The 11,427-nt window shown below is 53.9% G+C and overlaps 4 protein-coding genes across 4 annotated transcripts; 2 read left to right on the top strand and 2 right to left on the bottom strand.

Annotated features, from left to right (window-relative positions):
• Positions 1–215: 215 nt before the first annotated feature.
• CC1G_10932 (hypothetical protein) lies at positions 216–2,355 on the bottom strand (the record flags this gene model as incomplete). The annotated part of the gene is made up of 4 exons (XM_001836099.2): positions 216–813; positions 873–2,087; positions 2,136–2,209; positions 2,279–2,355. 4 exons carry the CDS (start codon positions 2,353–2,355, stop codon positions 662–664), a joined length of 1,518 nt encoding a protein of 505 aa, XP_001836151.1. The 3' UTR covers positions 216–661.
• A 771-nt stretch (positions 2,356–3,126) lies between these two features.
• On the top strand, positions 3,127–4,412 carry CC1G_14384 (hypothetical protein; the record flags this gene model as incomplete). The annotated part of the gene is made up of 2 exons (XM_002911341.1): positions 3,127–3,706; positions 3,769–4,412. 2 exons carry the CDS (start codon positions 3,127–3,129, stop codon positions 4,395–4,397), a joined length of 1,209 nt encoding a protein of 402 aa, XP_002911387.1. The 3' UTR covers positions 4,398–4,412.
• A 277-nt stretch (positions 4,413–4,689) lies between these two features.
• CC1G_14383 (hypothetical protein) lies at positions 4,690–6,397 on the top strand (the record flags this gene model as incomplete). Its single annotated transcript, XM_002911340.1, has 5 exons — positions 4,690–4,869; positions 5,133–5,250; positions 5,312–5,495; positions 5,561–5,715; positions 5,775–6,397. The coding sequence occupies exons 1-5, from the start codon at positions 4,747–4,749 to the stop codon at positions 6,395–6,397; spliced, it is 1,203 nt and encodes a 400-aa protein (XP_002911386.1). The 5' UTR covers positions 4,690–4,746.
• Positions 6,398–6,951: 554 nt separating this feature from the next.
• Positions 6,952–11,317, bottom strand: CC1G_10930 (hypothetical protein; the record flags this gene model as incomplete). Its single annotated transcript, XM_001836097.2, has 4 exons — positions 6,952–10,065; positions 10,119–10,819; positions 10,868–11,066; positions 11,123–11,317. 4 exons carry the CDS (start codon positions 11,315–11,317, stop codon positions 6,952–6,954), a joined length of 4,209 nt encoding a protein of 1,402 aa, XP_001836149.2.
• Positions 11,318–11,427: the final 110 nt, after the last annotated feature.

Genomic DNA, 11,427 nt, shown 5'->3' with positions numbered 1-11,427 from the left:
CCGGCGCTTATATTGTGGGAAAGAGTGGACGGGGATTTGCTGTACATGTATAGCGCACCGCTTTCGAAGGGCTGAGGGCTGTGATAGCTGCCTTCGGAAAGGTGGCTTGAATGTCCAAATATAGGGATTTGCGCCTGGCCTTTGCCACAGCCTTCTTCATTTCTCATTTACATCTTGTGCACAGCAGAAACAGCAGAAAGACAGATCGACGTTTTAGGAAATGCAAGTGTATTCGAAGTTCGCGAAAGACACGTTGTAAGTATAGCGCTATGCGAAGAGAACATGGAAACGGTAAACAAGGGCTCTACAAAACAAAAAAGGCGAGCAACAACCCGTTCCGGGCAGAACCTGATATACACGAAGTACTAGTAGCAAAAGATACAGTGTTCAGACGGAATGCAGACGACAGGAAGTAGGACTGGGAGAGACGTGTAATGATGCTACAGAATAATGTAGTTGAGGTTAGACAAATAACATGGAGATGGCATGGTCATGGTCATAGCAATCGTTGTGGATTAATGCAGTTGGGGAAAAAAGAGAAAGGAAATGGGGTATAAAGTACAATGGATGGTATAGGTCGCGCTGCAAACGCGACAGAAATGATGGACTAGGAGTGGGGGAAAATGGTAAAGATGATAGAATGGAAGGGAGGAACAGAACCCTATGATTGAGACTGCTGGCGTCTATGGTTCACGTTGTCCGGGTTGAGTTTGCAAGTCTTGGTGTGCCGAGCGAGCACACTCTGCGTCGTGAATGCCCGGTTGCAGTCAGGGCATTCGTGCTCTTTCACTCCCAAGTGAACGTTCATATGGTCTAAAAAGAGGGGGAAATGTCAGCTTCGGGTGACTCAAAGTGGATAAAGAGGTACATACTCTTCAGATTATGATTGGTCGTAAAGGTTTGCGAGCAGAGGGTACACGAAAACTTTGCTTCCTTGGTGCGCCTCCTTGCGCTGGCCTTGATCCCAGCCTGCGAAGCAACCTTACGGGAAGTGGGGGTGATAGGTTCAGGTAAATACCCCACAGGAACAATAATCTCATTGGGGTTGGCAGTCGCGACCATCGGCGGAGGCCTTCCATACCCATTGAAGCTATGGCGCCTACGAAGCCCTTCCATCCCCTGCACGTGTATCGGCGGCGGTGCGAGATGGTTGTCAGCTTCGTACACCTGGTTGGGAGAGACAGGCGACGCGGCTGGGAGAGGATATGGGCTGGAACGACGGGAGGAATTGGTGCTGGAGGGTGGGGAGCGGTATTGGGTGCGTCCGCGGTCTGGGCCCACATGACTGAATCGCCGTCCTCGTGTGGCAGAATCACTGTGGCTTCGGTAAAGGTTTGTGGATTGGGCGAGGACGAGGTCATCACCGGGCCCACCGAAGTTGTTGTATGGGTCGGGAACAGTGAGGGAAGCTGCACTGCTGGATGGCTCTGAGGGAGTGAGCATGAGGGAGGGAGAGGTTGAATAACCACTGGAGCCGGTCCAAGGAGTGTTTACTTCAGATGTGGAACGCGCGTGCTGCATGCTGGGTGAGCGAGGGAGGCGCTGGAGGGCAGTTTCATCCGCCAGTGAGTCGACTGGGAGCTGGTACTCAGTTGCTGGGACGTTCAGGGATTCTGGGAATGGGGATTGTCCCAGAAGTATTTGACTGAGGAAGTCATCGTTGTCGTATGTGGACTGCTGTTGCTGTTGCTGTTGCTGTTGCTGTTGAGACCAGTCTGCGGTAGAAGGAGAGTGGGAGGGATAGGTCTGGGGGATAATAAGAGGGGAGAGAGAGGCACGGGAGGGCGAGGATGACCTCAATTCTGGGGTCACAAGGGAGTGGAAGTCGGGAACCGGAAAGTCGTTGTTGGTGCCAAGACCGAGATTCCTATCGTCGTATCCCCCGTATGGCCCGGACGTGTCGTTGGAGCTGTCACCCAAAGACAAACCGCCGAGACACGGAGACAGCGAGGTCGGAGAGTAGGGACTTGTGAGGACAGGGCCTGTCATGACGGAGAGACCATCGTGGTATTCATCGACTTGGGAGTATGAAGTATCGAAAAAGGATACATCAAGTCGGTCTAGAGGAGTGTCTGGCGATGGATAACCTAGGACATGATTAAACGAAGGTAGAGGCTGGTTGGACGGGTACGTACCTCCCGATGAACTGTCCTGGCTACTGGGGTCGGGGCTACCGATTGGACTTGGAAAGCTGGTGGTGGCCGTATTCCTGCCAGTGCGATCGATATGTATGAGCACTGGCCCAGCTTAACTGCAATCGGTGCTGGGAGATACTTACAGTTTGTACTCAACAGGAGCGCTGGACTGGTCATCGGGGCCAAGAACGGTGATGTGGAGATTCTCCTCGGGAGCCATTGTTGTGAGCGTAGGTTGAAGGGATAGTGCAAGGCTGGAAGGATTTGTGGGGGAATGGAGGCGCGTCAAGTGTTAAGCCCTTTTTGTATTCGCAAAAAGGCATGAGGGAGGAAGACACGCATGACTCGGTACAGCCTTCGTGCTGTAGACTCGAGGCTATGCCAATCCGCCCTTAACGGGACAAGAGGTGGGAGAGCGCTTAGAAGAAGACGTCACATTTGCGCGAGGCGGCATAGTAGCTGTAAAAGGAACACGAGGCATGAGCGCTCTCGGAATTTCTTCTATGCTTTTCAGGGAGCTAATGTGATGCGGATAGTCCGAGGTGAGTGATATGTGTTTCCGAAGGGACGCATTGGGAGAAAAGGGTCCACAGGAGGCTGTTCTGGCGCCTATCAAACTGTGAAAGCGTGGGAGGGACAGCAGGAAGGCAGGGAGGCGATACGAGAAAATGAGGAAGAGGGCAAGCAAGTAGGGTTGGACAACACGAGAGGCGTTTAATATTTATTCTAGAATGAGGAGCTGTGCTGGTGAGCACAGGACACGGTTGAGCGGCTGGAGGAGCGGCGGATCGAGCGGTGCGTGGGTGAGCTGATGGCTGTGCAGAAGCAGAAGGAGGACACAGCCACGTCTTTGTGTGTTCTTAGCCTACCACCTCATCGCCAACCGAATTTTGCGTCGTCTTCATCGTTGACGACGGTCTGCATGTCCCTTTCTCTCCCTAACTTTTCTTTTTAATATCACTCTGAACATCCGCCGCTCACTCTAGCCGCCATGTTGCTGCGGCGCACATTGCGTTCTTGTTTGCTGGCCTTGCTTTTGACCCAGGTGGTGGCAGCCAGCTACAACTATCGTCGCCAAGGGGGCGGAACAAACGACGACGACGACGACCTCCCTCCCAGACCAAGTGTGCCCTCTGTACCTGGAGTCCCCGACCCAACATCATCATCGACTCCAACCTCAGCCCCCACTTCGACCCCGACCAGTTCCTCCGCAAGCGAGACCGCATCTTCGGAGCCAGAAACCTCTTCTACCAATACACCCCCGCCTGAAACGACACGGGAACCGACTCCATCCACCCCTGCCGAGGACGACGACGACGAGGTTATCACAACAACCGAGGAAGACGATTTCACCACTATCACAAGAACCAACACTATATCTGGTTCAGGTTCACGCAGCGCGCCTAGTGAAACGGCCACATCAAAACCCAAGGAGGATAATGATGAAGGTGAAGGAATCGGAACGGGATCGATTATTGGAATGTCGGTTGCTGGGGGGCTCGCAGTGATTGGGATCATCGCGTTCTTCGTCTGGAAACTTACCCGCAAGAAGTTCTCCACCTTTGATGACAGTAAGGGTTTCAATAGCTCATCGAGTACGATGCGGTGCTGATACGATTGATTAACACCCTAGATGAACCCATCAAATGGCCCGAGCTGAACAGTCATGGTGCCGACTCTCATCCCTTACCTGTGCGCGACACCGGTCGAGCAGGCTTTGACACTGGCTCGGACAATTCCCTTTCCAGGGTCAACTCGAGCAATTATTCCACGACAGATTTCGGCGGTCACCAGGACCCGTATGCCGTACCACCGCTCCCACATCTCAACCCCAATCAACCATACAGAGATGATCCCAATGCTGCAGCTGGTTACTACGATCCGTATCGCGGCCCGGTCCCACCAACAGTCGAGCATGGACAGGACTGGGCAGGCGAGGCGATCCCTATGACGCAGATGCAACAAGGACAGGTTCACGCCGCGCCTCCTCCTCCTGCTCACGGAGGCTATGACGCACAGGCACCTTACAATGTTGGACGACAGAGCCCAGGACCACTTCAGGCTTACGACGCTGGTCGCGCAAGCCCGGCCCCTCCTAACATGGGATACCAAAGCTACGATCAATATGGAGGAGATCCTGCAGTTGGACGACAGAGCCCTGGACCGAACGCTGCCTATGCTGGACGTATGTCACCAGGACCGAACGCCGCATTTGGTGCAGCCGGATACGGGCAGGCTCCGCCAAGCTATGGACCTCGATGATGGAGTGGAGGATGTGATCTTGTAGATCGATGATGCTTGCGCAAAGGACTATATTCTGGATACTTACTGCGACTGATCTTTTGTTGCTTGCGTATTTGACACATTGCTTTTTAATTCTACATAATACTTGTTGACCACTGAGGACAATCCAAGCTTTGCGGTGCGCTTGGCCTACTGCGGGGACACTGCGCTGGAGGCGGTGAGGTGGGATCACGTGAGGCTGCGCGAGCGGGAGCATTTCCAAAATGAACTTGGTTACACCAAGTTCTTGTCATTACCGCCCTTGGTTTCACGACGACCACAACATCCTTTTTCCTCGACGACCTCGACGACCTCGACGACGCCCAGTATGTCTTTACTAGCCCGCATATCAGACCTAGTCCACAAGATCGCGCCTCCAAAATCGAACAAGGGATCGACTACATTAGCAGGGATAGGGAACGGCCATGGAATGGTTCCCTTTGACGACAATGTGAGTCGCGCTCGATCCAAGTCAACTTTATATCGCCTCGTGTAGTGAGACAAGGGGCTACAGTCCGCAATCCAATTTACGTACATAATCTCTCCTGTTCACGACGATGAGCGCTCTTGCAGACGACAAGACGAGCATCGCGCTCGTTCTCATCGTCCCGGCTGTATGGATTCCTTGGATATGGGTTCATATCTTTGCTCCATCCATTGCGAGCGTCCTCATTCATAGCTGTAACTGACCAAACGCGCCCTGCTCTTTAACAGATGATCGTATCGAAACCTGTCATCGTCGCCCACTCGACACAGATATTCTTCAATTTCTTGGCCATGGCATGCTTCGCGAGCGTGGCTGCTTTCCAGGCTAAATGGGAAGTCGGTCCTTGTGAGTTCCCTGCATCCATGTCGCGTTGTGGTCCTATAGTTGACGTCGTTTGGTCTGTAAGCTGGTCTGTCTGGGTTCGCTATATTCGTTTCCATCGCTGGGATGCTCCTATCCGCGTTCATGCTCTTCGTACCCGTTGCATACGAAAAGTACGACAAGTTTGTTCAACTTGCCAGGTTGTTGAAGGAAGTGCGAGTGAGCTTCATTCTGACCGGGACGGGTACTGCGCTTAACCTCTTGATTGCGTGCGTAGCGGCGGTCTTTGATCCCCTTCTTCTGACCAAACGTGCTGACGAGGGCTGATCCGCAGTTTTATCACGATTATTTCGGCCTTCACGCAAGCAGGATGCAAAGATCCTGAAAAAGACCCCAATGCAGAGGAGAAGGGCGACGATTTCAAGGACGGATTGCCTGGATGGTGTAATACCAAGAAAGCGGGTTCTTTCTTCTTCCTGTTTGCTTTCTGTGAGTACATCCTCTATTCATCATTTGTTAGTCTCTTTTGGCCTGATGGTGTCTCAAAGTTGCATGGACCGCTTCCCTCGTACTCCTGATTATGGAATGGCGTTCCGGCAAACTAACTCCTCACCGCGACCCGCCCTTCACCCGACCGACAATGCAACAAGCCTCAGAAGATCTTGACGAAGAAGACGAAGCAGGCTTCACGCACATTCAAGCACCCGTTCGGAACGACGGCTCGCGATATAATGAGGACCACTCTTCCCCTACTACAGGCGCTTCCCCTAACCCCTTCAACGATCCCCATCGCTATGCCAGCCCATCGCATCAGAGTAGCATCCCTGCTGCCGGCCGACCAAGTATGGATGCCTATGGCGCATTCTCTGATCCTGCTCCTACTGGGTTTGGGAACACGTCGTATGGTGGAGGCGGGGCCGCAGTTCCAGGAAGCTATGCGTCTGACACAGGTTATGGAGGAGGCCCTGGGTATGTTTCTCCCCCTCGGGTGTCGACGAGCGCTGCCCCTCCCGTGCTACCCGAGCCTGATATGGGGCCGCGGGTTAGCCGGACCATGCAGTATGCGGATCCCTACGCTGCCGTGAGAGCTTCGATTGCTGGTGCCCAGGGAGGAGCGGCTGCGCCTCCTACTGCCCCACCCAGCTACGAGAACTATGGCGGATATAGATGAAGTGGAGGGGTGTGATGCTTAAGGAGAGGGGGATGGAGATCACGAAGATGATGACGATCTAAACGATGTGTTTTTTCGCTTTGCCTTACCCTATCACTACCCGTCTCTTGTATGACGTTTTCAACGGACTTTTGCTCATCTCTCACACATTTGCATCTCTTGCCTGTGTCTGTTATATCACGATGCGACTACCCCCGCCCCTTGATATACTACGATTACCTATTTATACGACTATTGTATTTACCCAGCAGTAGCCTGGAACACTTGTTGCTCTGTAATAGTAGAGTGCTTTCTTTGCTTTCATGCGGGCTATGCGACTAACGCAGAACGTATATGTGATTTACAGTTGGAACGAACAAGTTCCCAATGCCAGACTGTAGTCCAAGAAGACAGGTATGTGCATGAGGGTCCAAATGGAAAACGGCGAGATGCGAGAAAGGTCAACAGTCATTCAAAGAAAGCTAACAAGAACTAACTACGAAAGCGAGATGGTTGTACATACATAGGATAAACAAGGCTAAGTACTGTCCGTTACACCTGAAGCGCACTCAGCCTCACCGAAACCGTTCAGGCGTCTCGGGCCCTGGATCCATGAATACAGGTGGCCCTCCTGCCCCACCATGGGCCATGAACCCATGAGGTTCCATACTCCCCACACCCATATAAACATCATCGCTCGAGTCCAAAAAGTCGAGTTGTTCGTCTGTCAAGAGTGGTAGCGCGGCGCGGAGTTCTTCATCGAGCGTTTGGCGGCGTTTCTGGGGTTTGAACGCAGGGGGTTTTGAGGAGGTTGAGGTAGGGAGTTTCGACGAGGTCGAGGCGGACGCAGAAGATTTGGTAGGTCGGAATGCGGACGCGGACATTGAGGAAGCAGAGGTGGAGGCTTTGTTGGAAGGTTTAGGTAGCCGGGAGGACGGGGCTGCCGATATCGAGGTGGAGCTAGACGCTTTGGCGTTTGCAGCTCGGAGATTTGGGTTAGACGCCGAGGATTTGGGCAACCTGGAAGGTTTTGGGATCCTAGACGGAAGGGCTGTGGTGGTACTTCCCGCATCTCTACCACCGCCTACACTTGTGTTGGCCGAAGAAGCAGCTTGGGATTGACTTTGTGCCGCCTGCGCCTGTGCATGTGCTCTCAAAGACCCCAAAGAAGCAGACGTAGCGAGACTACGCCTCTTTGCAGCTGGATGCGGTGTTCCGGTTTTTGCCCGAGCCATGGCGATGCTGATGCTTCCTCCACTTTCACTTCCATTCACTCCGTTTGTCATAGGTGTCGCAAGGTCGGATTGACTGGTCTTCGGAGTGAATCTGGGAGTCGATTTGTATTTGGAAGTGGAAGCCCCCGCAGTGGATATCGAAGAGATGTTGCCGTTCGGGAAGGACAAGGAAAGAGGGTCTTCTTCCTCGTCTTCCATCTCCATCTGGTGGTTGTCGGATTGGGTTTGTCCGCGATTCTCGTGTTCCAGCTGTTGGTCACCCTGTCTCTGTTGCTCCGGTTCCCCCTTTCCGACTGCTTCCCTGTCGTCATCCTCTTCATCCTCGTCATCAGACTCCTGTCGAGGCGGCGGTGGGGGAGAACGTAGGACTCGGGATTTCGTGGGAGACCTGCGAACTGGAGAACCGATACCTGGAGGCGGTGTCAATTGCAATTGGGCTCGGGAACCCAGGCTTGGAGAGGTTTGGATGTCGCGAGAAGCTAAACTTGGGGGAGACCCTTGGACTCGGGAACTTGTTCCTAGACCTGGTGAACTGTGTACGCGAGAACCTGTGCTATGGCGGTTGGCAGCTGGAGGACGGGGTCGACGGGGAGAGTGACTGGGGAGAGGCGATGTTCTTGGCCGTTTGTGGAATGGGTTAGGCCGAGTCTCTGGGGAGAGAAAAGGTGTGTCGTTGGTATTACCAGCAGCGCTCAGTCTCGCCGTACGACCACTGGAAGGATGGGGAGTGGAGGTAGCTGCCATGCTGTGCTGGTGCTCCTCGGCAAATGGGTTTGTGTCAGGATGTACTTCTACGACCTCGCCATGCTCCTCGTCCTCGTCTTCAGGAGGAATGCGAAGCTTGACTTGGTATGTGATGGACGTTTCCCCGGATTTGTGATGCTCGAATTCGGGTTCTGGGGTTTGTTTGCGGTGGGACAGGTTCATGACGTAGACCTCTTCCTCGCCTAGGTCGAGTTCTTGTCCATGTCCCTCTTCGTACTGGTGCTCAAACCCAGATTCGTGTTCCTCCACATTGTGCCCGTGTTCCACTCCTTCGTACCGGAATTCCCCTTGGTCCATATGTTCACCTTCATGTCGATGCTCAGCCTCGTGCTCTGGATGTTCACTCCCATGTTCGTCGCGACCTCCAGAATGAGAAGGTAAAGAAAGAGAAACCGAGAATGCGTTGGGAGGCGTACGAGGTACAAAATCTTCGTGACTCTCGCCATCTTGGTCCGAACATAAGGACGGGGTGGGTGCTTCCGTCCTCGGGTCCACGACTCCCAGTGGTCCTCTTGCTGTTGTTGAACCCGTCCTCGGGGGAGGCATCGCCGCTGCAGTCGAGGAACGCCAGTCGCGGATGATACCATTTTCGCGGAGTGTAATGCTCGAGGTTGAGCCCGGAGACGTTTGCGGCCGAGTATGTGCCTGCGAAGAAGACGAGGGGCCTTCTTGTCGCTGAGCCTGCTCAACCCGGGGAGTACTGGTACCAGCTCGCCAATCGCGTATGATCCCATTCTCCCGCAGTATGACACTCGAGGATCCAACGGAAGGTCGTGGTTGCGCTTTCGCAGGCACGCGGGTTTCCGACTGCGGTGTCTGAGAGGAGACAGAGACTGTTGATGCGATAGAAGTGGACGTGTACCCGTCCCGCTGAGGCAACCGAACGTTCGAGGAGAAGCTCCCGTCTGGATTAGCCAGCGAGCGACGTTTGAGGACGCGGCTGAGGATAGAGTTGTTACCACTGACACTGGTGTTACCGATGCTGGTGCTTGTGTTACCGCTGTCGATAAAGTCGCCATCTGTGTCGTCGATTCGCCTCTTGCGTTTCTCGCCAGCAATAGGTTGGGAAGTCGGTGGTGGCGGTTCCTTTCTCTGTTCTTGGGCTGCGGCAGGGGGCGCTGGAGCGCTTTTCTTCGCTACAGTAGCACGCGAGGTGGAACTCGAACTCAAACCTGACCCCGACGCCCGACTGCTTTCACCACCAGTAACGTCTTTCCTCCTAAACTGGCTCAAGTTGAGACTGATATCGCCGACAGTCTGGTTCCCTGCAGACCAACTCTGACTGCCCGCACCACCACGGGTACTTCCAAATGTGAACGAAGACGACGACACATCCTTCCCCTTCCCACCCAACACAGTCAAATCCCCATCACTCGAGAACGACCGGTCTGCCACCTTTCTCAACCGTACGGTCTTCATTTCGTTTAGGAAGGCTGCCATTTTATCAAGTGGGAGGCCGACAGCTGGTTGGGCCAGACGAGAGTTTATTGGTTTTTCTTTGGGCGTGGGTGCATGTTTGAGAGAGGCGCGGACGGCTGAAAAGAGGGTTGAGGCGGAGGAAGGAGTGAGAGTGCTTGGGGCGCGGATGATGTGGTTTGTTGGGGGCGGAGGTGGTGGTGGAGGGGGCGGTGGAGGAGCAAACGTGAAGGGCGTTGTTGGGTCGGTAGGAGGGGCAGGTCGGCGAGCGAGCTGGATGAAAATTGGGTCAGAATTTTTACATGCCAAGTGGGTGGAAGACGAACCTCTTCTCTTAGTCGTCTAACTTCCTCTTCTAAGGCCCGGATTCGACGTTTATCCTCCTCTGAAGACCCCTCGTTCTGACGGATCGCGGCAGAGGTTTGGGTGATTTGCTCTTGGATCTGTTGGTTAGTGGCAGATTCAACGTGCTCGATATCGGCGAATGCGAATGGATCCAGAGGTACGTTGCGGACGGGCTGTTTGCCTTTAGCTTTGGCGCTTAGTCTATCACCAGAGGAAGGGGAGAACGCCATGGACGACGAGGGCGTGGATCGGGAGGGGGTAGTGGTCAGGCGCATTGGGGAGGTTGATTTATTGGGGAGCAAAATCGAGGTGTCGGTGGATGGGTCGTCTCTGAAGCGTGCTACGGCGGCTCGAACGGCTGAAGATGGTGTCGAAGGGGATGCTTGGACCTTTTCGCCCTTTTTCTTCGTCGGCGCCCTTTGCACGGGAGATGATGCATCTGCATGCTCGTCTTCTTCGTCGTGGTTGTCGTCTGTCAGGTCGACAGGGTGTGAAGACGAGGAACCAAGTTCGAAATGGACGTGTCGGGGAGGACGGTCGTCCTCGTCCTCGTCTTCGCGTCCTGGAGAGAGAGGGTACAGCGAGCCTGGCATTAATGTCCCTTCAGATTTGCGGCGCGAGAGGATTGGGCGCGGTGGTACTGGAGGGGCTGCTTCAGGCTTTTCTTCCCGTTCTTTTGACACTGGATAAATGTTATTTCAGTTGGGAAGAATAGGGAAAGTGAACGCACGTTTTCGAGGACGTTTCGGTTCGCGCGAAGAGGAGCGTGTTCGCTTGCGGTGAACGAGAGGAGAAGGCGATGGCGAGCGTTTATTATTCGAACGAGACTTTTTCTTCTTCGTTGGTGTTTCTATCGGTGGATAGTCTTCATCGTCTTCCTCTTCCACTCCCTCTGACGAATGTTCGGAACTCGAGTAGTCATCTTCTTCCTATACCACAGCCTCATTTTAGCGCCCTGCACATAGTAAAAAAAACACGAACGGACCTCCTGGTCAGACGTGACATTCCCAGTCGCGTTTGCCACGAAATTGTGTATTTCTTGCGATACGAAGCTAAATACACCCGTTAGGAGGCCATTTGATTTCTGTTTTTTGAGGCGTTTGCGAGGTGGGTCTGGTGCGTCCCTGTATTCTCTTGATCTGGATCTTGGGCGGGACTTGGACGAGCGGGAGGGCGCCATTGCGGGATGAGATGGATCCACACTCGCTGAGCCCGGACACGAGAATGCACCGTGGGAATCAGACCAAACAATCCCCCCTGCTTGGCGTGCTGAGCTGACTAGTGCGTCTT

The sequence above is a fragment of the Coprinopsis cinerea genome (assembly GCF_000182895.1).
Source record: "Coprinopsis cinerea okayama7#130 chromosome 4 map unlocalized cont3.4, whole genome shotgun sequence".
NCBI lineage: Eukaryota > Fungi > Basidiomycota > Agaricomycetes > Agaricales > Psathyrellaceae > Coprinopsis > Coprinopsis cinerea.
This window is presented reverse-complemented; position numbering and strand designations above follow the sequence as displayed.